Raw genomic sequence first — 26,777 nt, 5'->3', positions numbered from 1 at the left:
CGCGGGGGCATTTTTAAACAGTACAACAAAATCTGGATCTGATCGTTCATACAGCAATCGTCTGTTCTAAATTGGTACGTAACTTAATTTCACTAATTTATAAATTTACTAAACAGTTATTGTGTGTATTTCTAACTTGCTTAAGTTAGCGTCCACGGTTTTTGTAATAAGCGTGCATGCTTTTTTAGTTTTTGTTGAGATTAGATTTAGAAAATAATAACGCACGTACCACGCCAGGTGCACATACGCATGCACCATTATGTGGGATGTAACTACAATAACAATACAGTGGGTGCGTTCGATTAGCTTCCCCGGCCCCGGGTCTAGCCCCACTTGTGTGGTCAAGGATAGCTGAATCCTTGGCCACAGAAGTGGGGCTACCCCGGGTCGACCCCGGTGTGTGGCGTTTTCTTTTTCCAGGACAAACGTGTGTAGATAATTACCCACGTTCGTCCTGGAAAAAAAACCTGCCACACAACGGGGTCGACCCAGGGAAGCTAAACGAACGCACCCATACTGTAAGTTTTTATGGTGACTAATTGTTTACGTTATTACCAAAGCTGTCCATTACTTAAAGGCAGTGGACACATATTGGTAATTACTCAAAATAATTATTAGCATAAAACCTTTCTCGGTGTGCAAAACGGCTCCCTCTGAAGTGCCATAGTTTTCGAGAAAGAAGTAATTTTCAACGGATTTGATTTAGAGACCTCAGATTTAGAACTTGAGGTCTCAAAATCAACCATCTAAACGCACACAACTTTGTGTGACAAGGGTGTTTTTTTCTTTCGTTATTATCTCGCAAGTTCGATGACCGATTGAGCTCAAATTTTCACAGGTTTGTTATTTTATGCATATATGTTGAGATAAACCAACTGTGAAGTTTAGTCTTTGACGATTACCAATAGTGTCCACTGCCTTTAAAGAAGTGTTTTTGTACAAAGTTATCATAGATAACAAACATGTAGGCCCTAAAAATATCTTTGGATCATAGTCCAAATCATTAATTTGCTGATTTTTTTTTCAGTGCTAAGAAAACACATAATCCGTGCATCACAGTCTACTGTGAAGAGACTTTGTTTGTTTTGACTCCATTTGTGGGAATTGGTCAAGGAGGAATTACATTTATAGTCCAGCAATATATGTGGAGAATACTGCCATAGAATGCCACTGACACGCAGTCAACATGCCCACACCAAAGAGAAACCATTTGTTTGTGACGTTTGTGGTCAAGATTTTTCACTTAAAAGCAGCATGGTCAACCACCAGAGAATCCACACTAGAGAGAATTCATTCATTTGTGACATTTGTGGAAAATCTTTCATACGAAAAGCACACCTGACTTCCCATCAGCTCGTCCACTCTGGAGAGAGATCATTTGTTTGTGATTTTTGTGGAAAAGCGTTTTCACGTAAGGAGAACCTGAACCGTCATCAGCATCACCGTGTCCACACTGCAAAGAAATCACTTGTTTGTGATCTATGTGGACAAACCTTCTCTGAAAAGTATAACCTGACGCGCCATCAGGTTGTTGTCCACTCTGGAGCGAATCCATTTGTGTGCGATCTTTGTGGAAAAGGTTTCATAAAGAAATCAGCCCTGACTAGACATCAGCGTGTCCACACTGGAGAGAAATCATTTGTTTGTGGCACTTGTGGAAAAGAGTTTCCATATTTAAAGTCCCTAACCAACCATCAGCGCATCCACACTGGAGAGAAACCATTTGTTTGCCACCTGTGTGGAAAATCCTTCTCTCTCAAATCCACCCTGATAAACCATCAGCGTGTCCACACTGGAGAGAAACCATTCGCTTGTGACTTATGTGAAAAAACTTTCACAAAGAAAACGCACCTGACAGACCATCGGCGTATCCACACTGGAGAGAAACCATTTGCTTGTGAGACTTGTGGCCAAACTTTTTCGAATAAAGGGTATGTTATCCTTCATCGGCGTACCCACTCTGGAGAGAAACCATTTGTCTGTAGCTTTTGTGGAAAAGCTTTTGCGCAGACATCAGCTCTTTCCGCTCACCAACGAAGTATCCATTCTGATGAGAAACCATTTGTTTGTGATCTTTGTGGACAAACCTTCTCCATAAAATCCTATCTGACCAAACATCAGCATATTCACACTGGAGAAAAACCATTTGTTTGTGACTATTGTGGAAAAGCTTTCTCGAGGAAAGCACACCTGACAAATCATGAGCTTACCCACACTGGAGAGAAACCGTTTGCTTGTGATATTTGTGGTAAAAACTTTTCGTCAACGTCGTCTGTTAACAAACATCAGCGTATCCACACTGGAGAGAAACCATTTGTTTGTGATATCTGCGGAAAAACCTTCTCATTTAAATCTTCACTGAAAGAGCATCAGCGTGTCCACACTGGAGAGAAACCGTTTGTTTGTGGTACTTGTGGGAAAGAGTTTCCATATTTAAAGTCCCTCCATGTCCATCAGCGTGTCCACACTGGATAGAATGTTGTTTGTGGTCTTCAAATGCAGAAAGCAAACAAGTAACATTTGCATGTACAAACTACAGAGCAACCTGTTGTTGTATACATGTATGTGGGTTTTCAGGCAGTTCTTAAACGAATCCAGTTTTGTGTTAGAGCGCAGTGATTGAAGGTGATTGCCTCCATGAAGGTTATTGCCCTTATTGTCCTGGTTTGACTTATAGTGGACTGGTCCCCCGTGTTTAACCTCCAGTGTCTTGTTCTAACCAAACTTTTCAGAGCTACCCATCATGGCTGTGATTGGCCTATAAAACACAACAAGTTAACAAAACCAAACCATTTCAAATTCATTGTTTATTCTACAAAAAGAAAGTTATTGTTCACTGATTAATTGTGACTACAGCTTTTAGCGAGAAAATCATTAAATAAAAACTTGTACACGCGTTTATTTTCTGAAAAACAGACCACAGGCAGGTTTCACAACCGGCTAAGATTAATCTTAACTGTGTACTTATCTTATTTGCTAAGTAAAGTATGATGTCACTGTACAAATCAATATGGTGATAATCTTAACGCTTTTTGAAATTCAGCCCGGCTTATTGGTTGACAAGACACCCCTAGTGGTGTAAATCGTCCAATCATCAAATCCAAACTATTCAAATGAGGGCATTATATTTTTACAATCGTCCACAATCATTTTTGTCTATAAAACCAAAAATTGCCTATCAGTGGAAATTTATATACATGCAATGGCCAGCAATTTAATCGTAAACCCGCATCCATCAAGGGCGCCCCCGAAAGTTCAACACAGTAAGGGATCCTGTCATTGTAGCTGTTGCTCGAACAATTCTTACTTTTCCTAACTGTAATCTGTTTTTTTGTTTTGTTTACATTCAGTTGCATCTAAAAAACTGTTCTTTAAATAGCCTTAAAGACAATGGACACTATTGGTGTATCTCAACATACATGCATAAAATAACAAGCCTGTGAAAATTTGAGCTCCATCGGTCGTCGAAGTTGCGAGATATTATTGAAAGATAAAACACCCTTGTCACACCATGGTCACACAAAGATGTGTGCTTTCAGATGCTTGATTTCGAGAACCTCAAATTCTAAATCTGAGGTCTCGAAATCAAATTCGTGGAAAATTACTTCTTTCTTGAAAACTACGTCACTTCAGAGGGAGCTGTTTCTCTCAATGTTTTATACCATCAACCTCTCCCCATTACTCGTAATCAAGAAAGGTTTTATGCTAATAATTATTTTGAGTAATTACCAATAGTGTCCACTGCCTTTAAGGCCACCCTCAAAAGTTCAATACAGTACATGTTTGCCAGCCATTTCACTCATTAATTGTCCTACTCTTCTTCAAGGGCCAAATACCACGCCTGACCTCTTGTTTTCTAAACTTACGCACTCATAAATCTTACCATGTACATGTAACACCGTGTGACTAAGACTACACCAACTAGGTCATAGGTCAAAATAAGCAATCTAAGTGAGCAATTATTACTGAATACTTTATAAACGTTATATACAAAATAGTAAATATAATTATGAGAGTTGCATAATTTACACGTCTTGTGGATTAGTACAATACAAATCGAGGCAAGTACAAAATATCGAGGAAGAGTAAAAGAACTTGCAAATACATTGAAGTACTTGAGTGATGCTAGTACTGGTTATTAAAGGACTGATTTTCAAAGACTATTACCCCCCCCCCCAACTTCTACCCCTAGCCTCAACCCACTCCATTATTGGTACAGCTTAAAGTAACCTGCAAACTTCTTTCTACTTTCTGGAAAAAAATAAATCACTAGTACAGCACCATTTTCAGCAGAGAAACTTCTTAGAGGCATTTTAAGTTTGAGTTAGATGTGCCTGTATTGATGACAGACAATTCTGCTGAACAATTAATTTGCAATCAAATACTAGAATGAACAATCATATGATATATACCATTTTTCAACTTTGTTATTAAATTTAATTAAAAAAGTTTACACACAGCTCATTTGCATAATCATTATCAGAATATTTGTCAGAATACGCTTGTCTTTTTGTTATAAGCCAGAAGCTAAACAACAATTGATACAAAATCTGTGGGAGTTTTAACACGGACTCCATTTAGGCTGAGACCTTGTACCACTACCATGCTAGTTTTGTTCGATATCGGTGAATGGTTAAAACCAAATAATGTAATACACCCCCCCTTTGTTTTCTTTTTATAATGTGAGTGATTTTTATAGTAATACTTATATTAAGTTTAGTTATCAAACATTGATTACAACACTCAAAATTCACAAACATTAGCCAAAAAATACACAGCTGGAGAAATACAAATCTGCATGGTTACAGTAATAAATTACTGCCCTCTCGTTACAAAACAGAGTCAATAATTTTTAAGCACGCATAATATCTACAGGTTGAAAAATAAACAAGTTTTGCACATAACAAAAATTGACTTTGCACATTATTCAGTTTAGTACGGCTCTTGTTCTTCGTACTTAAGATGACAGTAGAGACATATCGAGAAGATCAAACCAAATATCTGCATAGAAAAAACAAATAAAATTAAATTAATCATCAAGAAAATGTAGACAATTCATTGGTTTTAAATTTGAGTATAATGGATGTTAACTTTGCATTGGGAATAAAGAATATTAATTTTGGTTTTTACTCATACACCGATGTGTGTTGGCATTGTATACTTGGTATTTTCCAAAGTCCTGTGAAAAAATTTCACAGGCATATTACTCGGGTGGGATTCGAACCCACGACCCTTGCAACTCTAGAGCAGTGTCTTACCAACTAGACTAATGAGATTGCCCGGTAGCTAGAGGCAGTTCGAATCCTATGCTTTGGCAGCGGGTACCGCAACGATATTATAATAGATGTTTGAATCTGTTTGTTTGTTTGTGTGATCTTCCTGTCAAGGGGACTTTGACAAAACTCCAACAAGGGCAGGCCTCAAATTGGCTCACGGCACCCACAGCAGTTGCCAGGGCGCCCTGTGCTATTTCTGGGGTGCCCTTTGCAAACACAAATTTACATTTTTCTCATATACGTGTCCCTAGCCAGAGGGAAATTGCAGTGCGTGCAATGGGATATAAACATCAAGCTGGTACTTCAGACACAGTACTAAAGTTAGTTTAACTCATGGTTTAACCCGATCGAGTTCAACTCAGTGTGTCTGAACGGTTCTAAAGTTAGTCCGAATCGAGTTCAACCCACAAAAGATAAACCGTCCAGGGAGGGGGTTTATCTTTAGACCGCTTCGGGTTTATCTTTTAACATTGTGTGTGGACAGAATAAAAAGACCCCATGGTGAACACATGGTGACCAATGAACATGGACAGGCCAATAAACAGGATGTTAGAGTAACAGGGTCGTGTTTGCTTTGACCTCTTAAAACCAAAGATAAACCGTATCGGGTTTAACTCAGTGCTGTCTGAACGCAATAGTTTTTTATTTTTACGACCACCCCCTGCTGCTCATAGAAGTTAAACCAGTTCGGGTTTAACTTAGTAAGCTGTCTGAACATACCCACATTGGTTAAATGTCTATGGGTATGTTCAGACAGCGTACTAACTTAGACCCGAACCGCGGGTCTAACTTTTACGAGCAGCGGGGGGTGGTCGTAAAAATAAAAAACCCTTGCGTTCAGACAGCACAGAGTTAAACCCGATCCGGTTTATCTTCGGTTTTAAGAGGTCAAAGTAGACGCGACCCCGTTGCTCTAACATCCGGTTTTATTCATCAGATTCATGCACCGAGTATGCCGAGATACTGAGTGCCCCATGCCCTGGATGATCATCAGGGCATAATTATTGGATACAAATGGCCAAATCAAACGCGGTAACAGTTTTACCGTTGGGAGGATATGGGCACTTAAAACAAACATAAACACGACTCAAATTTTTTTTTTTTTTAAACAAACAAAATATTGATACAAACCGCCGAGAAAACTCACCAAAATATGGTCCATATTCCATGAAACAGAACACGTTTCATTTGTGCGTTTTGTTTTATACCACTGTTTCCGATTTAATAAATACTTTTAGTTTGTACTTCAATCGATTGGAAGCTGCGATCTCTCAAAAGCTGGTGCCGCGATTTTTATTCCGATTCGTTCATAAACACAACTACACACGTGCAAATTACGTAAATACATGTACTTCGCAGTATTTTCCCAACTTCCCAACAACGTGGTGATATTGCTGGCGTAGGGAATTTCCCCTACACACAGCCTCGCGCCCACTGCAGTTCATTCTCCTAGATTGAAAGTACAACACGCTAGTAACGGTAACGGCAATAGAAAGGCACATCCACGGGATCGGTGATGGATAACTATGGGATGGCACCGCTGTACACGTGAGAAGCATTAAAAAATATGCTTCTTCGCTGCCCTCGTAGTATACGCATGAAAAACAGTTTCAATTTATTATAGGACACAAAAAAAGCTTGGAAAATATAATTTTGTTTCAGAATTTAATAAATCATGGGCGTGGGCCTGTGTTAAACTGCATACACCGATCGAGAGGGTTTCGCCAACTCGGTAAGCGGCAAGAAAGTAATATAAATACTCGGTGCTTTTCAGCATCAGAGGCAACAGAAACCGTATACAAGCACTCCGGGTCCCGGGCGTGTGCATTGAACCACACAATGGGTCGTCCGTTGTGAGTTAAAACTGGATGTCATTCTGTCCACACGCAGTGTTAAAAGATAAACCCGAACCGGTTTAGACTTAGACCGCCTCGCTGGACGGTTTAAGTTTTGGGGTTTAAACCCGATCCGGTCTAACTTTATTTGCGTTCACACGCACAAAAGTTGAACCCGAACCGGTCTAAGTGGACTTAGACCAACTTTAGTACGGCGTGTGAACGACCTCATAGATTATAAATTGCACAAAACAAGAAATTGTGATTTGGTAACTAGTCGACAATTCTAGTCATTGTGAAATCAGCAGTTAGCTTGGTAGAATTCGAACCCACAACCTTGTGGTTACACGTCCTTATGAATGCTCTGTTTGTCTTTATGTCTTTATCTTACCTGTACACCGGCGATTGCTACACACACCGCACCGATAATGGCCAGATGTCCGCTGAAGTAGTTAGCGAGTCCATCCACACACCCCTATGTCAAGGAAAAACATATTGATCAATCAGTCACCATGTTGCATCATAAACTGTCTGAAATGACATCAAACATCTGAACACAAACTCCGCTTCAATTTTGCTCCTCTCTGTATTTGTGTACCCAAGAACTAACAATGGTGCTTGAGACTGAAAATTCACAGTCTTTGCTGCTAAGGAATGCAATAATACCTACCCAAACAAATTAAAGTGAGGGTTAATCACTCTCAAAGTAAACTCTTGCTAGATGACGTTGGGAACCAGTGACTTATAGCATATCGTGAATTTTGTTTGATGACTCGGGGGAACCAGTGACTTTACAAAGCAAATGCTTACGAGATGACTTTGGGAACCAGTGACTTACCAAGTGGTAGATATTTGACGGATGGTCTCTCACGCTACAGTAGCTGCTCTCCGTTTTACAGCAGCTATCTGGGGCACTCAGGTTACCAGCATTACCACTCACTTTCCATTGGCATAGCTGGTAGTCGGCATAACTTGCAGCGCCACAGCATTGGAACTATACAAGTAGGAAGTGAAACAGATAGATTGGATTTTTAAACTAATATTGCAACTTTAATTGTTGGAAAGAATCCCTTTGAAGACAGTGGAATAACATGTTTGTTTCTAAAACGCATCAGCAAAGGGAACTTGCAACTGCTGGCTCACTTTAGTTTAGACCATGTCAGACTCACCGATTGGCAGGTTGGGAATACATATTTTTAAAGTTCTTACAGGTATGAATTCTGTACTGTGTGTATTTGCTGAGCAGTTAAGCGCAAAGATTTCAAACTCTGGTGTGGCTTTGAGTCTCAGTGTAACCATTGTTGCTTTGTCCTTTGGATGGAACATAAAAGCTGTAGGTCCAGTGTGTTGTGTAATGCATGTAATAGATGCTCGGACCAAAGCCTTACATGTGGTCGGGTTTTTCCTCCAAAACTGAACATTTCTCTCTAGTTTCATACTCAGTTACTGGTGGTAATTGTTCTTGAAAAAAAATCAAAATACTCACGGTTCTCTGGAGATCATCATAGGCTTCGGTGAATTCTTTCTGTCCCTTCATACCATAATTGGCAACAATCGTCTCATTCAAGCATCGTTCTAACTCCATATTCACCTGAAAAAAAAGAGGACTTGTTTTTACATAATGTTGACTTGTTACAAAAAAACCTTTGAATGTGTGGAAAAATATGTTTTTTCCTTCTCAAAATGTGATGGTTTTGACCTTCCCAATCAACTGGGCCCAACATAATTTTGACCATTTTCAACATATCTTGAGAACAAAACATTTTTTAAATGCTCACAAGCATTTTACTCTCTGGAGCCAAACACATAAGTTTGTCTGAAGACAAACTCTGAATATCTAGTTTCTTTTAGTGGTTTGCCAGTGTAAAGTGTAACCAAATAAATAAATTAAATAATAACTAATATAATAATACTTACCGATTCCCTGTAGATGTAAACATAAATTCCAACAACCAGCTCTCCTAAGCACAGGAAGAGCAGAAATGTAAAATACTGCAGGGAGGGAAAAATAACAAAAGATCAAAAAAGTTCAATAGTATTTGTAGTTCATGGTAAATTCTGCTTCTATTTCTGAAAGACCAAATCAAATTGCCATCAAAGAAATCTGAAACGTTTAAAGCCTCTATCTGCCCCCTTTTTAAGTACACTTTGCCTTAAAAGGCAAAGTGTACTTTTGATTGATTAAATCCTACATAAATGTAGATTTATACAATGCAATTGACCTGTTAAAATTTCATTGTAAAAGGCGGTAGCACTTTTGAGAGATCGTGAGCTGTTATACCCATGCAGGAAGAATATTCTGTAATAATGGAATACACTATCTGAGAAACATAACATCTGACAGTAACCTGTTTCAAATTAAAAGTTTTGGGACAACAAAATTATCTTTTTTCCATAACCACATTACTTATTTGAAGTGAAATGTTTCTCAAAATGCTTGAAACAATCAAGAGCTGCCATACCTAGCCAAGTAAGTTTTGTATTTCCATAATTGTAGGAGTAATAACCAAACATAATCATACCTCCCCTTAAAGTTGTTTTTTGTTTTGATACTAGTTAGTGCTCATGTCAGTGACTAAAACTGATCCCAGGGTGAGTGGCTTCAACAGCCAAATACGGTCATCGAAAACCAAAAGTCTTGTCTCCTGACTTCACTTACAATAAGCAGGCAGCATTTGTGTTCTTGTTGAGCGCCAAAGCACCCCAATGCAGCTATGATAATGATCACACCACCCGAGATGATCAGAACGTAAGTTGATATTGTGTAGAGGTCATCGCACAGCAGGCTAGCGTAGTCCCATTTCTTGAGTAGAGTCCAGAGTCCGATGCCACAAACGCCTGCACCACCGAGCTAGATAAAAAATAAAAAATAAATAAGCATTCTGTAAAATAAGTCCATTTCCTTCCTTATTTACAACATGGAAATGGTAAAAAATATGGCTTATATGTGATTTTCCATTTCTAGTAAGCAAATGAAATCTAAAAGTACTTCAGAATCTTCTGAAATGTCCACTTACAGCAATGTATGATGTAAACAACTGATCTCTATGATTTCCAAAATAACAACTAGACTTGTCACAGTCGACATATTAAGTAGGATTTGAAACTTTGCATGGTGGAAATACGATATAGAAATGTTTGCGGTAACACCATGTAATGACTATCTCTAATGAGTTGGGGTGGTTCTGAAAAGAACTGTTGGTTTCAACTTGACGTTTCGATCAGTATGCTCTGATCGTCTTATGGAGAAAGTCGACATATTGTATCTCCAGTCAATATTTTTTAGATGAAGGTAGAAGATCTTTTGGGGATTTATCCATGAAGGTATTAGGCCTATCCTCTACCAAACAATCATAACAATATATTTTGTGTGAGTGCATTTTACAAGGTAATCCAATCAGGTTGACACAGGGCTCGAATTTGGGGTAAAAATCCACAAGACTGACGGGGCTTGATGTTTAACTTTTGTTTAAAGGTGGCAGAAAGATTTGAGAAGACTCACTAGGAGGAAGAAGTTAAAGATGAAGAGGATGTACTTAAGAAGAGAGATGCCACAACATGGCTCCTTATCATATGATGATCCCATGGCAACGACCTCAGATGACCTTAAGTCAAGATGCCTGCATACACTGTCAGGTAATCTGAAAGAATTCAAGATTAAAGGAAAGGACACATTTAAAGGGTCTGTACGCGTTTGGTTATGCAGGCCTTGACTCTTGACGGGGCACAACAATTGTCCTCTGGTAAAGGGCACTTCTATGAGGAAAATGTCAATTTGTATTGAAACCTTCCAAAGGACACTAGTAACAAAAGCACAGGGCACCGCTGTGAGTGCCAGCGGTTAAAGATGCTATGTCAGATTTTTGGCCCTAAACATTAAAAAATTGATTTTTTTGACTGAATGATATTTCAAAGAGTATCACCTGCTCTAACGGAAAAAAGTTTATCTTTTACTTTTAATGGTCAGGAACCATGACAAAAATTTAAAACGTTTCTTATAAAACACATAAGAATTGGTCACGTGATACATGTATATTGTCGGGATCCTGACAAAAACTAATTTTGAGCACTTTATTTCACTGCTACTAATAATTGGCGGACTTTTTCGAGAGTGGCTCAAATGAAAGCTTGTAACTTTCTCGACCCCCATCAAAATACCTATTGAATTTTAAATCAAAATTTTGTGGGTCAAATCGGCCAAAAATCTGACATAGCATCTTTAATTCGAGGCTTGGTACTAGGTAGGCCTAATGACTAAAAATTAGTGGTAATAAAAACTTACGTGGTAAGTACAGCAGCTTAGGATAGTACATAATATATTTTGAGAATTAGCTTTGGGTAGTAAAATGAATTTTGAGAAACACTTCACTTCCAAGTACTGCAAGTATCACCATGCATACACCATGCCACAAATCCAGCCTTATATGCTCAAACTAGGTGTAAACAAACATCCAATATAAGCCTTTTATGCTGGTTTCAATAACCAACGATTGTTGTTGTAGCTTCCAAAAAAATATCTCACAACTTCCTGATTAAGATCGTTGAGGGCTTGATACTGTAAGGAGATCTTTCCTGTATTGGCCCTTTTGGTCTGAATTAGTTGAGGAAAAACACCCATGAGAAAAACATCCCGAGGACCTGGTTTCAACAACAGGCATGCTTTGGCCAAACATCAAAAATTCTGGTCCATAATTCCCCAATTTTGGAAAATGCTGAGGAGAGCACTGTGTAACCACCACAAGAGTATTATTAACTCTAGAATATAGTCAAATTGCATCTCAATCACGCACAAAAAACAAACAAATGTCTGTTTATCCACTCTTACTGCACACTAGGGGACATTTTTTTTCACAGTTATGAAACATACCTTCCACTGAGTGGTGTTTTCCTTTTTCTAGAATAAAAATCAGGCCTGATACTTAACGGAGGCAATTGCCTCTGTGCCCCCTGGTCATTGCCTTGGTGCCCTAGAAAATGCCTCGTGCCCTTGCCCTTTCAAAAACGAAGCGTACAGGCCTGAAATACATAATACAGCATCTCAATTACACTACAATGAACAGCAAACATTCGTTTCATTTTATCAACACATTTTGCACAACTGCATTTCAAAACACACACGTCAAAATATCAACAGTGTGAACAGTATTAACTCTTGAATAAATAGTTATTTTGCATCTCAATCACAATAAATGAACAGCAAAGGCCCGTTTCATTTAATCAACTCATACTTGCAAACTGCATAAACAAAAACACACATGTCAAAATATCACCGGTACTGACCAGTGTGAACAGATGGCTGGAATTCCTCAGCCAAATTTTGAAAGTGAATGCCTTACAACGAGCCACTCCTCCCCTTCTAGAATTCTAGTTGGATTAATAAACATATTGGGCAGTGATGCCATCAAGTAGTGTGGCATTGAAAAGGAGTGAATCACTATTATGTGCTTCAGGCAATGGGATCTTTATAATCCAAATAAATGTGAGCACTGAGCAGAAACATTAACATCAAGTACTACAGAAGGTGAGGGTTGTCATCTTACTCATTGATAATAACAGTAACATTTTTAACACACATTTTCCAAACTTAGAAAGCGCACCAATTGATCAAGATGTATACGGTGATTAGTAAGAAAAAGAACAACAATTATCCATCCATTGTTGATTTTGTTTGGTCATTTCAGAATGAAGCCACTCTATTTAGATTTGCTTATTTTCTTGGCCCACATGTAATTTTTTAAAATTTATTGTATAAAGTTTAATTATTTTATCAGGCTTCGAATGACACAGGTTTTCAGGAGCAAGTTACTCCAATAAAAGTATGTTTGTACCATGTCGATTTTCCTAATACATGTACACACTGATAGATTCGATTTTGCATTTTTCAGATTCCTAAATCTGAAGGAATTTGTTATCGAGACTAAAAAACACACTTGCTGAACTGTGATTCATCACATCTTAATTGATTTATCATTCATGATAAAAACGTCTTACGCAGAATAACATTTCTGACCTTTCTCTGCTATTTAACTTCCTATCATTTAAACAGATTTTAAAATACTTGATTTATTTTGTACTATCCTCCCCCCCCCCCAACAACGTTACCGGTATAAAAACAGGTTTGTGGCTGTGTACTTGGTGATTATATGTGACAAACCGACAAGCACTGATTCAAAAGATACTATAACCATGGAGGAATAAAAACAACAAAACAAACAATTACAGTTTTTAAGGAAGTAGGCCTATTCTATCAATAGAAATTAACATGGAGAGGTGAGTCATAAAAGAGGTTTTTAAAATAGAAATTTCAGCTTACTATGTATGCAGTAGAATGGTTCTCATTATGATTGTTTTGTGACAAGTGACACATGGACTTAGTCACAATGATTGTAAGTGTTTTAAGTGTTGATGTTTTTTAAAATATAAACTGAAAAAGTTGTTTATTTCTGTGTGTAATCCTTTAGCCTTTGAGTAAAGCTCTGCTAGGGTCGAAACATTAGGGCAAATAACAACTTTTTTTGCACTTACACCACACAAGGTAAATGGATGGTATAACGACCTACATGATGACGTATGTAGGTCCTTTTGGTTGCTAAGCAGTTTGCAACCAGCTTATTCAATTTTCTCATTTTTAATCAGCAAAAACACTTAGATTGTTCCCACCAAAAGACTTTGACAAGTCTAACCTGCCCTTTGACATCGACTACATTCCAGTCTTTCCTAGGCATGCACATGAGTTAGCTCTGGAAGTCACTGTCTGTACTAGACTCGGCTCAAGTAGTAATTACTGAGTACAAATAACCTTAAATTAAAATAACATGATATTTATCAGATGGAGGCATTTATATAATAATAACATGCAGCTGGTACAGCTAAGAAGGTTGCGTAAGAATTTTCAAAGGGAAGGTACACGTTTGGTAATTACTTATTCTTATTCTTATTCTTTATTTTGCCAATAAACAATTACAAATACAAGCAGACTGTATGTCAAATAGATAATTATAAGTACATGTACAAAAGTAAATACAAAGCAAGAAAAACAATAAGGGCACAGGAAATTATAAAACAACCCTAATGTGATGGCCAGGATCAACAAAAGTATAATTAAACACTTCAGCTCGAAAGCCTGTTAATTCAATACACATTTATTTCATACTCTTGTTGAGAAAACAAAACAATTGTGAGAATTAGACAGTACATAGAAATTTAACAAATCTAAAGTGACATAGGGAAGCAAACATACTAATCCAGTCACATAAGGAAGCAAACACACTATAAATACTCAAAACAAATATTAACTTAAAAACTGACATGGTAATGAGCATTGGAGAGCTTTGACAATATAAAACATTGTGGGAAACGACTCCCTCTGAAGTAACATAGTTTTTGAGAAAGAGGTACTTTCTCACTAAAATAATAAAATACTTCTAGCTAGAAGTCTTTTATTCCTGTCTGAAAGCACACAAATTCGTCCAACAAGGGTGTTTTTTCTTTTCATCATTTTCTCGCAACTTCAAAGACCGATTGGGCCCAAATTTTCACAGGCTCTGCTTATGATGGGATACTGGTCTTTGACAATTACCAAACGTGTACAGTGCCCTTAAGAGGAACACAAGACAAGGCTAGGCCTAGTTTGAATTTTACACCGTACCAACGGCCAGTGATTTTAGTGTCGGGCCAGTAAACTCAAGACAGGACAAGTCTGGTGGTCTTTTTAAAAAATTCTTGCATCCTTCTCTCGAGAGTGGTGTTCAACCCAAATATACTGTTAACACATGAAACAGAAGACAGAAGGAGATAAATAATTTTTTTTTATTTATATAAAGTAAAACAGTTTAATATGATGAATTCTTATTTTGATTCTAGTTTCGTAATTAACATCTTGCTTGGTGTAATCGTGGTCTAGCAAGGAGTTAGCATTTTCATTTTAGATGTCACTCAAACAATAGTGCGGTAGAGATCTGACACAGACTCTGTAACTATTTCAGGGACAAGGCTTTCATACATAAAACATGTTCATCCAGCATCTGAGTTGACACAAATTGACTCATCATTCTAGCTATTAATTTATAAATAATGATTGATAATAATTTATTACAAATAAGAATTAAATTAAACAAATTGTATGTTATCAAGCGCTACTCCAAAAGAGGAATGATGCGTTGATATACATGTATATATCAAAACTTGTATGAAGCAAAAACAAAATCATGAATTCAAATTGCTAAATCATATTAAAAATTATGACATTATTCCTCAGCGCTGCAACACCCTACTTCTAGAAACTATGAGGCTCCCCGCTCACTCCCCGCTCACAGGGGAGCCTTATAATAGTTTCTAGAAGTAGCAACACCCTACTCCTAGTACTTACGTATTATTGTAGGATCAAATGATTTATTATTGTTTTACCAATACTAATGTTGTATTTATGTGTGCGAATTATGTTAAATATTATTAATATGAGGCCCTATTTCTTTAAATATTTTTTTTCATATAATTATTCCCCTTTTTGTTTGCCCTCCATGATGTTCTGGTTTTCCACTCACACTACACACAGGGCCCCAATTTCATGTTTAGCAGAAAACACTGCTTAAAAATTATTTTTTTTGGTTAGCAAAAAATGAGTTGGGCACCAGTCACATAGCAATGTAAATATCATGGAATGATGGATGGGAAACTATTTTTGCTAAACAAGGTTTTTCTGTGCTTAGCTAGTTAACTTAGTTTGCTCAGCTTAAAAACAGCACACTGTCGGCTGCAATCCAACACACAGGCACCCTCCATTTATCATAGATTGTCCCTCATAAATTGGCAATTATCTCAACAGCTCAAGCTACAATCTCTGAAATGATTCAATCTCTCACCACACCACCGACAGGGCCCCCGCCCGCCCGACCGACCGACCGACCGTGTGAAGCTCCTTCCATCCCCCGTCAATCGACGTCTGTCACCCCATCATTACTCAGTCGTCACACGGCTGTGTGAACGACATTGACAGTGCAAATCCCACTCTAATTTCACTCAAATTACTTACAAACCTTCAGCCCGATTTCCACGCACCTACAATAATTACATCATCAAATAATTACAGATTTTAATAATTTACTTACAAGTCTGTGATCGCTGGACAACTTGTAGAAATAGATGAATTTCTTGAGGAATTCGATTTTATAAGTCAGATCGTTTCGTGTGGTGCCAAGATCCACTTTGCGGTTTATTATGTAAATGAGACACACAACGGATCGACGACATGCAAAAATATGTGCACTGTTAAAATTTGTGTTGCACAAACCGAGGGTGGGCCGAAACAAAATTATGTTTACAAAAGTAAAATAATAGTTATTCTATTCTAGTTTGCTGAAGAATGAAATAGAAAAAAAACAAACATATTTTTTCAGTAAAATGGCTTAGGTTTCATTTCAAAATACTGGATTTTATAGCATAATGTATTTTTAATAAATTTGTAAACAGAAAAAAACCCCCATTAAACCATAGAGTAAACAAGCTAAAGAAAAGAAGCTGGCCTCAAGGTTTACTTTAACAGCATACATAATTAATTTTACTTGTGTCCGTTCCCTTTGACCTCCAGTTTCTGTGACGTAGTACACAAGCCGCATGGCGTGCATTTAATTTCGTTCAATAAGTAGATGCAGCATGGCAGAAACGATGGAGGTTTGTATTTTCTATTTTTATGAAATTTTGTTAGTTTTATTGACTAATTAACTTGAATGTCTGTTTCAGTGTTATTATAGATTATATGTATTGTGATTCCAAGATTGATAATATGTTTGGTAATGTTAATTGAGATTGAATTTTGTAGCGAGTTTTACTTTTTTAGCTGTCCAATTTTTTTTCCGGAAAACAACGTGCACGTGCGCACTTAACAGTCAACTCGACCTTTCTATTCTTTGTGAAATTATTTCCATCCAAACGTGAGCCAAATAAAATGGTGTGTCCTTAGCACATTTAGTAAAGATAATACAAACATTTTAGTTGTGTGTAAGTTCCCCCTTATTTTTTTAACTATTTATAAACTGTTTTATTTGTTGAATCGAATGTCGAACTCGAATCGTCATTTTAGAGAAAAGTTTCCATATCCTGCCACCAGTTATTCATTGGTTTTAAAATCTCCAGAATAGAACAATATCAAATCTACTCCGCTTGTTTATCTGTACAATTAAGGCTACAACACCTGAAAACTACCGTATTAAACTTGCGGGTACAGCCAAGTATTAAATATCCTTTTAATTTAATTTCACAACTCGTAGCACTTTTTTTCTTCATCACTTTTTTAATAGACACAGACAATTGAAGCGACGAACGTCCCTGTCCAGGTGCCTGAGCCTACCAAGGAGAAGTTGCTCGTAAATGGTGGATCAGATGCCGATGGACACTCAGATAAGAAGATGAAGCTGGAGGAGATGACGTCAAAAGATTACTATTTTGACTCCTATGCCCATTTTGGAATCCATGAGGTGGGTGAATTTCTAATTAGGGTATAGACCAATCTGACCAAACAAAATTGGTAGCGCCCTCTATTGACAAAACTTATCAACTGCGGTTCTTTGTGCGTAATCCAGGCACTGAAGACACCGCAGTAATGACGCGCGCACCGTGCTCAACACTTGCGCGGTCCCGGATTGGTGTATACCTATTCTCCCGATTCCTAATTGGGGTATACTTGTACTCCAATTCCTATTTGGGGGACAGTACACTTGTACCGCGATAAGTACCTTCTTCTTTTGCTTACCAGAATGAGATTACCAGCCAAATTACCATGTCACATATCATTTTTGTGACTGGTATCCTGCTCTTTTCTGCTTAAGGAGAACACAGGCTTAAAGGCCGCTCTTTTCTGCTTAAGGAGAACACAGGCTTAAAGGCCGAGTCACACTGCAGCGATAACGAAAACGATAACAATCAAGACGCAAAGAGAACGCATTCTATTGGTTGAATTGCTCCGCGCAGAATACGCATACGCTCATTCAACCAATGGACTGCAGTCTCTTTGCGTCGTTATCGTTATCGTTCTCGTTACCGTTCTCGTTATCGCTGCAGTGGGACCGGGCCTTTACACAGGGATCAGGCTCAGTGGTGTCTTTCCCTGCCTTTTATTTATGAGGATCCCACTTTAGACCGGAGCCTTTACTGTTGATTGGGTTTTCAATCCCTACCTGATTGTGGGTGTTTTCCCCTCTTGGGTTTTCCTTCCAAATGTAAAACTAAACATTTCTTCTTGTTCCCCATTCGTCCTATTATTGGCACTCATTGTACTGTTAGATGTGTCATATTAATCTTATTTATCTTTAAAAAATATGTTAATAACACTAATCTATGTATTTCCAGCTTTTCATGTAGTACCATATATATTTATTTTTATAGTCTTTGTGGCTTGTAGTGTTTTTTGTACTGTTTTAGGCCTATGTTAAAAAATAACTTAATGTAATTTTTGTAAATTTATTGTATAAAAGGCAGTACTTAATTTCCTATCGTGGATAGTAAAGTGAATTGAAATTGTAATTAAAAAAAGTAGTACGAAAATATTGATTTTATTTGTATAAATCCATTTGTTTTTGTGACTGATAGGAAATGTTGAAAGATGAAGTGAGGACGCTAACATACCGTAACGCCATGTGGCATAACAAACACCTGTTCAAAGGGAAGACAGTTCTGGACGTAGGATGTGGGACAGGAATTCTCTGTATGTTTGCAGCCAAGGCTGGTGCTGCTCAGGTCATAGGGGTAAGTTCATTAACAGTTCTTGTGCTTGAAGGTCCAATAGCTTTTAATTTGTTTGCATTTGTTGCTGACCGATCCCCACTGACTCTGACTAATTTTTTCCAATTAAGTCTATGATTAAAGAACCTTGGTTACGACAGCCTTTTTAAAAGTCGGGCAAGTTCTTAGTGTGAAAGAAAATTAACAGGAGCACACCACACATGCAATCCTCTGGATCACCAAAATGTTCTGCTAGACCGCTTCATTGTGTTGAACTTGAAGTGCAGGAATATGTTCATTCGTATTTTAAGCGTTCAAATGAAATGTTCCAGCAGTTTGATGATGTCATCTATACTTGTGCGCACTAGATTACTCATTCCTTCAAATTAGAACATTCCTACAGTTACAAATTTCAGAAAGGAGACATTTGTCTTCATCTAAATACTCAAATTAAATTGTTACTTTTCTGGTCCTTTGTTTAGATTGAGTGTTCCAACATTATAGACCATGCTGAGAAGATTGTGAAGGCAAACAAACTTGATGATGGTAAGTAGTTCGACATCAAGATTAGTATGTTTATATATAGCAGGACTCAGAAGTCTCCCAAATTCTAAAACCTACTCTGCGTTAGTAGTAAAGTCTCCTGAATTCCAAAAAATCTACTCCAAAGTAATAAAAAACAAAGCAAGACAAGTTCTCAAAAGAACCTACCCAGCAAGTAGATATACACATGGTGTTACCGTAAACCTCACTATGCAATGCCTCAAATCCTGTTTAACTATTGTCTGAAAAATCCATCCAACCATGTCTTATCTCCCGCTACAGTGATAACGTTAATAAAGGGTATGGTGGAAGAGTTTACGCTACCAGTGGAGAATGTTAATATCATCATCTTACAAAGTCTTGAATACCATATAACTATTGTCTTATAAATCTGTTAAACCTTGTCTTATCCCCCACTAAGGTGGAAGAGGTTACGCTACCAGTGGAGAATGTTAATATTATCATCTTACAATGTCTTGAATACCATATAACTATTGTCTTATAAATCTGTTAAACCTTGTCTTATCCCCCACTAAGGTGGAAGAGGTTACGCTACCAGTAGAGAATGTTAATATTATCATCTTACAATGTCTTGAATACCATATAACTATTGTCTTATAAATCTGTTAAACCTTGTCTTATTCCCCACTAAGGTGAAAGAGGTTACGCTACCAGTGGAGAATGTTGATATCATCATCTTACAATGTCTTGAATACCATATAACTATTGTCTTATAAATCTGTTCAACATTGTCTTATTCCCCACTACAGTGATTACGTTAATAAAGGGTAAGGTGGAAGAGGTTACGCTACCAGTGGAGAATGTTGATATCATCATTAGCGAATGGATGGGTTACTGCTTGTTCTATGAATCCATGCTCAACACAGTACTTTATGCCAGAGATAAGTGGCTGGTAAGTGTTTAGTCTTGTTTCTTACCAAAAAATAGTCAATGGCTTGATGTTTCGACCCTAGCAGAGTCTTTCTTGAAGGCTAAATAGGAATAATAATAAGTAATAATAGTGGTTTTTTATATAGCGCGTCACTCAGTGACGTTTCCAGGCGCTTTAACATACAGTTTTTTCATGCAAGGTATGTGGGACTTCCTTTTGAGTTAGAACACAACAAACATGAACTTGTATACTGATATACTGGTGTAGTACACCAGTGTACATGGTTGTTGTGTTGGCATTTGATTTATTGATTTTATTTATTTTTCTTTCCAGGGAAAAGGGGGTTTAATATTTCCCGACAGAGCTACTCTTCATATCACTGCCATTGAGGACAGGCAGTATAAAGATGAAAAAATTAACTGTAAGTCAATTTACTAGTCTTAAAATCTTCCCTTGCTGAAATCCATTTAAGGGTCTTGTCACATCAGGCAACTTGTACGAGCAACTTGGAGGCAACCAACTGCAATGCATGCTATAGGGATCACTTTGGTAGCCTGTTGAGTCATTCTTCAGACAATGTATTCCAGTCCACATAAAAATATGTGAACATTGAAATGTGAAGGGCTTTTCTTCTTGGAGAAATTTACTTGTGTGACTTGGGCCTCTTATGAATTCGCAGCGAAAAAAGAGTTGTGACGTCAAATTCATGTCATATTCGCTTCGCATTTGCTTTGCATGAAGTTTGAACCGGGCTTTAGAGTTGAAGTTTCCAACACAGGGAAGACAGACCCAGCCCTTGCTATAATCAAACCACTAGATTTATATCTTGTAGCATTTATTTGAATTGTTTAGTTTGATATTTATTTTGGATTGCTTTATTTTCCTCCTTTGTAGGGTGGGATAGCGTCTATGGATTTGACATGAGTTGTATCCGTGACATTGCAATCAGCGAGCCCTTAGTGGATGTTGTTGACGCTAAGCAAAGAGTCTCTAATTCGTTTCTCATCAAGGTTGGTACAAACTCTCATTCCTATTTCTTTCTTTTTTCCACCTCCTGATACTGTTCCCAAATGCCTCTGGAACCTGTAACTCTTTTTTTTAAACGTATCTCATGTCTCTGAATTGTACACTGGAACGCAGGCCCGACACCAGTAATTTCAGTGTCGGGCCAGGGGTCGATTTCACAAAGAGATAGGACTAGTCCACCTTTAGGTCTAGTCCTAGGAGATATAAAAAAAACGTACGGCTAGTCCTAAGTTAGGGTGAGTAACTGGTCCTAACTCGAGATAAGATGAGTCTTCACTCTTTTGTGAAATCCACCCCAGTAAACTCAAGACAGGACAAGTCTTGGGGTGTTGCTTTTTCAATTCAACACCTTTTTCTCAAAAGAATGATGTTCCAAAGTTGAGTTCGAGTTTTACAAATATCTTTATACCAAAAAAAAAACAGAAGAGATAAAACTTCCGTTCAAATAAAACAGTAAATATAATAAAACTGCTCTCTGATTCTAATCTGATTCTGAATAAATGTTTTCATTTGCAGGAAATTGACATGTACACAGTGACAATCGCTGATCTGACCTTCACCTCAAACTTCTGTCTGACTGTTCAGAGGAACGACTACATCCAAGCGTTGGTGACGTATTTCAACATTGACTTCAGTATGTGCCATAAACGCATCGGATTCTCAACATGTAAGTTCCAACATCGTTCTCAAGCTTTCTTAAAACTCTGTTTGGAGATGTAAATTAAGATAGGCGATGTCTCAACTGCAAGGCCCTATAAGATACGTGCAGAAATTTGGTGTTAGCCTGTTGCCTTGTTGCAAGCACGAACATTGCCCTTCAACTCTTGAATGGTGTGGTGAAGTTTGCTCCTTGGCGTCTCGTGTTTCCTGATGGTATTCTTACGTGTTGCCATGGTATTCTTTTGGTTGGCAACATCTGTTGCCATGGTATTCTTTTGGTTGGCAACATCATTGAGTCTAGTGATTTCACTCTTTAGGGATTGACACTCTTACGTTGAGTTTTCAAGTGCAGCTACGTTTCCTTAATTTGTACCTACCTCCAGTAAGTCGTTCCACTCTGAGAGTGTTCCTTCCAGACATAGGAGTGTCCCTGGCTATCTACAGGCTTTGGGCAGCTTCTTTGACTTCCAATTGGTACCAACTTGTACTCCACTGAGGTACCAGCGTCATCAATTGATATGTGAATAATTTGTACTTGTTTCCAGCAAGTCATTCCACTCTGAGAATGTTTCTTCATGACATAGGAATGTCCCTGGCTATCTACAGGCTTTGGGCGGCTTCTTTGACTTCCAATTTGACTTGTACTCAACTCCATTGTCTCCACTCTTACTTGTCACTTCCTGAATGAGTTGATGTGTGACTTGTGTTTTGGCATACCTTTTGTTTATGTTGATTAAACTTAAATGTTTGATTCTCATCATCATCTTGTCAATGTTTGTGTTCCAGCTCCTGATGCCCCCTACACACATTGGAAACAGACTGTCTTCTATATTGACGACTACGTCACAGTAAAGAGAGGAGAGGTCATCAACGGGGTCATCGCAATGAAACCAAACAACAAAAACAATGTGAGTATTAGTAGGGTGGAATAGTTTTCCTTACCGCATCAGGACTGCTGATATAACATCTTCATTTATAACTTCTCTCAAAACTCACCTTTATGACTTTGTGTATGTAGCTTTTCCGATAAGATTTTGTTGTTAATTGTGCATTTTTAGTATATGTAAGCACTGTGATATAGTTTTCTATGGGTAGCGTTTCTAAATACATGTTATTATTGTTATTATTATTATTATTATTATTATTATTATTATTATTATTATTATTATTATTATTATTATTATTATTATTATTATTATTATTATTATTATTATTATTATTATTATTATTATTATTATTATTATTATTATTAATACTATGAAGTAATTGTTGACCTGTGAGTTTCAAATACTTATTTCTGTTCCTTTTTTTGTACATGGTGTCACCACAAACCTTACTTACTTTAAGTAAGTTTCCACCATGTATAGTCTTATAATATTGTGTGCATTGTACTTATTGTATAATGTTACTCTTGTTTTACCTATTCTATATGTACCAACCCCTGTATTTCGATTTTGCGTTTTGTGTGTCTTTATTCTGCATTTTTTACCTACCTTTTCTTTCCTGATAATGCCACATTATAAAGTGTTTGTGCTGCCTGGTATTTCACGAGTGAATGAAAAAGGGTTACCAGTGATCTGTGGAATTTGATCATTTTGGTTTCAGTCATTTTTTGTTGTGATTTCTGAGTCACTCACTTGTGTTTCATATCATCAGTATATTTTTCAACGCAAATAATTCTGCCATATGAATATTGATTACCTGTGTCATGAATATTCAATGTTATACGGTTGTTCATGTTGAATATTGGTCAATATAATGTTTGATACTGATCCGCTACTTTATTTGTATTGCATTTTTGTTGTCAAGTTGTTATTTTCAGAGTGAATTTTGTACCTTTGCTCAAAATTTGCAAATTTGCAAATTTTGTTTGATTGTTGCCTGTTTTTATTGTAATTCATGTTTCTCAACTATTTTAAAATGCTTTTTATAACTTTTTTTAATGTGGAAATGGAAATGTGACAATAATATGATATAGTTGTTTCCTTTGATGTTACAATTCTTATTAGCAGGGCTTTAATGAGTTGTTAATAATTAGTTTAGGACTATTTTTCCAGGAATTAATCCCCCCTTCAACACTTCCCCATAATATTTATTACTTAATCAGCTTACTTCCCTTCCATTATTTAATACCGATCCTGCTTTGATATATGTATCTATTTGTTTATGTCAGTCTTTAGTGACTGTTAATTCTTAGTTCTTTTGTTCTTTAAACCCTATAACTTAGTTTGTTATGTTAACTGTAATTTTTAAACGCTTAGAGGCTTATCGCAGTTATGTCTTTTATGAATGTCTATTTTTGTTATTATCAATCCAGTATTTAAATCATGTTCCTACAACTTCCATTATTTATGATTTTAATTAAATTTCCTCATCTTTTCCATCAGCGGGATCTGGACTTCACCGTGGAGCTTGATTTCGAAGGAGAACTTTCCCAAATGAAGCAAACTCTTCAGTACCATATGCGATAGAATCCAATGTAAAGTAAGAACGCCAGTCACGTCAAATTATGGAAAGACTCTCTGACTAATTAGGGCTCAAATTTAAAGCAAAAATCCACAAAACATAGCCGTAAATTTCACCTAAACTTCCTAACTTTAGGATTAATTTTAAGGACTTCGTACGAGTTCATTTCCATCTTCGAAGACGTTAGATCAAATTGAACCCATATTAAGTTCGGAAAGGTTACTCGCAGACACATTGAACCCATATTAAGTTAGAACGGGTTACTCGCCCTAACTCAAGATAAGTTACTCGTCCTAACTCGAGATAGGATTAACCCTAGCTTTTCTTGGAATCGCCTGTAGGACTTTGAGGCACAGACTCGTTACTGGACCGAGGCCAGAAAAACAAATAAAACGATACAAGAGTTGAAATGAGAACACAGTTACGTCATCTAAACTTTCTCATTTCAACAAAACGCTACAAGTAGATTTATCTCTACTGTTTTATGGGCGATACGCAGCAGAGTTATAAAAGACATTTGTGAAACGCAAACTCAACATTTAAACATTCTTTGAGACAAAGATGTTGAATTGAAGAGGAAAAAACCAAACCACCGTCTTAAGTTTACCGACCGACTCTAAAATTACTGAGCCAGTAATTGACTGGCCTCAGGCCAATAATTTCAGTGTAAAATTAAAGCCCTGACAATTTCCCATGCATCATCCTTGTCATTCAACCCCCCCCCCTTCCCCCCCCCCCCAGCCCACCCAGTTTTCTCATCATTTTGAACTCCGCTGTCCTGAACGGTAAACTGGGCCAGTAGGGGGCCAGTGGTCCTGTGGAAGAATCAACCCATGGACTGTCACAGCGCTCCCCAAGTTGAACCACCCCCCTTTTTCAGTTGGCCCCCCCTACTCCCTCCCCATTCTCATGCATTGCTATTTATTCCTATACCCAGTTACTAATCAAGTAATGCTTGAAGAATCTAGTGCAAGATAAATATTAAGATGAGGCTAATTTATTTGGAACTCCAAGGACTCTTGAGGGCTTTACCCTCGTCATAAGGGAAAGGAAATTCTATTTTTTTCTTGTAAATGTACATCATTATAATTCCTTGTACTGTAGTCAATTTATTTTGTAATCTTTTCTTGTTTGAGTAACTGTAATGCAGAGGATTTTTTGCTTCACTGATGTTCCTAGTGTTGGTGTTTGGACACTGCACTGCTGTGTTAAGATTGTCACGATGAGCAACAACTTTTATATGAGATCTTGGTTGCTAGAAAAGACAAACTGAAGTGTACATGTATAAGTACATGGACAATTATTTGCTTATATAATTGGCGTATCAAATATACAATTATTCTCCGACTTAAGCTTTGAGTGGCTGATGTTTTCTTTACAACTCTTCATGAACAACGTAAAGTCCAATTAAATTTTCGCGTTTTTGGAATATTTCTAATTAAAGTTATCACACAAGCGCGAGTGGAATACGGAAATATATAGCGCTTCTGCGTCCCATATCCAACAAGGCCAAAGGTCGAGTTGGATATTGGACGCAGACGCGCTATATTTTCCGTATTTCCACGAGCGCGTGTGTGATAACGTATTTATCTTCAAGCAAACTTGGCGCGTGACATAGAACACACAAGACGCATGGTAGTGATATTAGCCGTGCAATATAGGTTTTTATCATCACTCCATTCTGCCAATCTGATTGGAGGATTAGCGCGTACTTGAAGATAAAAGGGTTTATGCCAACAGAAGGATGTTTTAGGATGAATAATCTGCTTCTAAGTAATAGATTTTAAACTTCTGCTATTACTTTCTGGTACGGACGTGTGCTACTCGAATCAAAGAAAAAGAAAGACAGTATTGTTGTTTGGAATTGGGGGAAGGGGGGGGGAGGAGGGGGGGGGGGGCTGTGCTGGAGAAGTAAGGAAATAAACCATTTGGATTTTATGATGTAAAATGTTGCGGATATGCTCACATGGGCACCGCGCTTAGTCTGGAGAGAAAGCCCTGCTGGCAAGAGGCCACTCATTACGTAAAACCACATTTTTAAACTTGCTTATTGCATTTGTTTTGTAAACATGTCGTTTGTGTATAGTTTTTTTTTTTTCTTTTTGTATGTTTATTCGTTATAAGACTGAGAACCATGACATTTGTTGCTATTGATTGAACATTAAAACAAAGATGAGTTAAAGTAACTGAGTTGGACTGAGAGTGTCTTACATTGCATGCTCAGACATCAGTGACGTCATGGGTTTTAACTATCTGGGCCCAATTTCATACAGCTGCTAAGCACACATATTTGCTTTGCATGAAATTTCTGCCTTGATAGAAACAGGATTACCAACCAATTTTCCATTCCACATGATTTTCAGG

At 37.4% G+C, this 26,777-nt stretch overlaps 3 protein-coding genes across 3 annotated transcripts; 2 read left to right on the top strand and 1 right to left on the bottom strand.

Annotated features, from left to right (window-relative positions):
* The first annotated feature begins 7 nt into the window (after positions 1 to 7).
* On the top strand, positions 8 to 2,702 carry LOC139953610 (uncharacterized). Its single transcript, XM_071953086.1, has 2 exons — positions 8 to 74; positions 1,028 to 2,702. Exon 2 carries the CDS (start codon positions 1,165 to 1,167, stop codon positions 2,473 to 2,475), a length of 1,311 nt encoding a protein of 436 aa, XP_071809187.1. The 5' UTR covers positions 8 to 74; positions 1,028 to 1,164; the 3' UTR covers positions 2,476 to 2,702.
* A 90-nt stretch (positions 2,703 to 2,792) lies between these two features.
* LOC139953615 (CD151 antigen-like) lies at positions 2,793 to 10,746 on the bottom strand. The gene is made up of 7 exons (XM_071953091.1): positions 10,614 to 10,746; positions 9,771 to 9,962; positions 9,029 to 9,103; positions 8,598 to 8,702; positions 7,950 to 8,105; positions 7,503 to 7,586; positions 2,793 to 5,001 (listed from the first exon to the last, which is right to left on the bottom strand). The coding sequence occupies exons 1-7, from the start codon at positions 10,695 to 10,697 to the stop codon at positions 4,933 to 4,935; spliced, it is 765 nt and encodes a 254-aa protein (XP_071809192.1). The 5' UTR covers positions 10,698 to 10,746; the 3' UTR covers positions 2,793 to 4,932.
* Positions 10,732 to 26,599, top strand: LOC139953612 (protein arginine N-methyltransferase 1-B-like). Its single transcript, XM_071953088.1, has 11 exons — positions 10,732 to 10,747; positions 16,698 to 16,780; positions 17,407 to 17,583; positions 18,695 to 18,850; positions 19,309 to 19,372; positions 20,140 to 20,282; positions 20,595 to 20,682; positions 21,156 to 21,271; positions 21,804 to 21,954; positions 22,734 to 22,855; positions 24,335 to 26,599. The coding sequence occupies exons 2-11, from the start codon at positions 16,763 to 16,765 to the stop codon at positions 24,416 to 24,418; spliced, it is 1,119 nt and encodes a 372-aa protein (XP_071809189.1). The 5' UTR covers positions 10,732 to 10,747; positions 16,698 to 16,762; the 3' UTR covers positions 24,419 to 26,599.
* Positions 26,600 to 26,777: the final 178 nt, after the last annotated feature.

Source organism: Asterias amurensis, chromosome 22 (genome assembly GCF_032118995.1).
Source record: "Asterias amurensis chromosome 22, ASM3211899v1".
Lineage (NCBI taxonomy): Eukaryota > Metazoa > Echinodermata > Asteroidea > Forcipulatida > Asteriidae > Asterias > Asterias amurensis.
The sequence above is the reverse complement of the archived record's forward strand: the minus strand, read 5'-3'. Positions and strand labels throughout refer to the sequence as shown.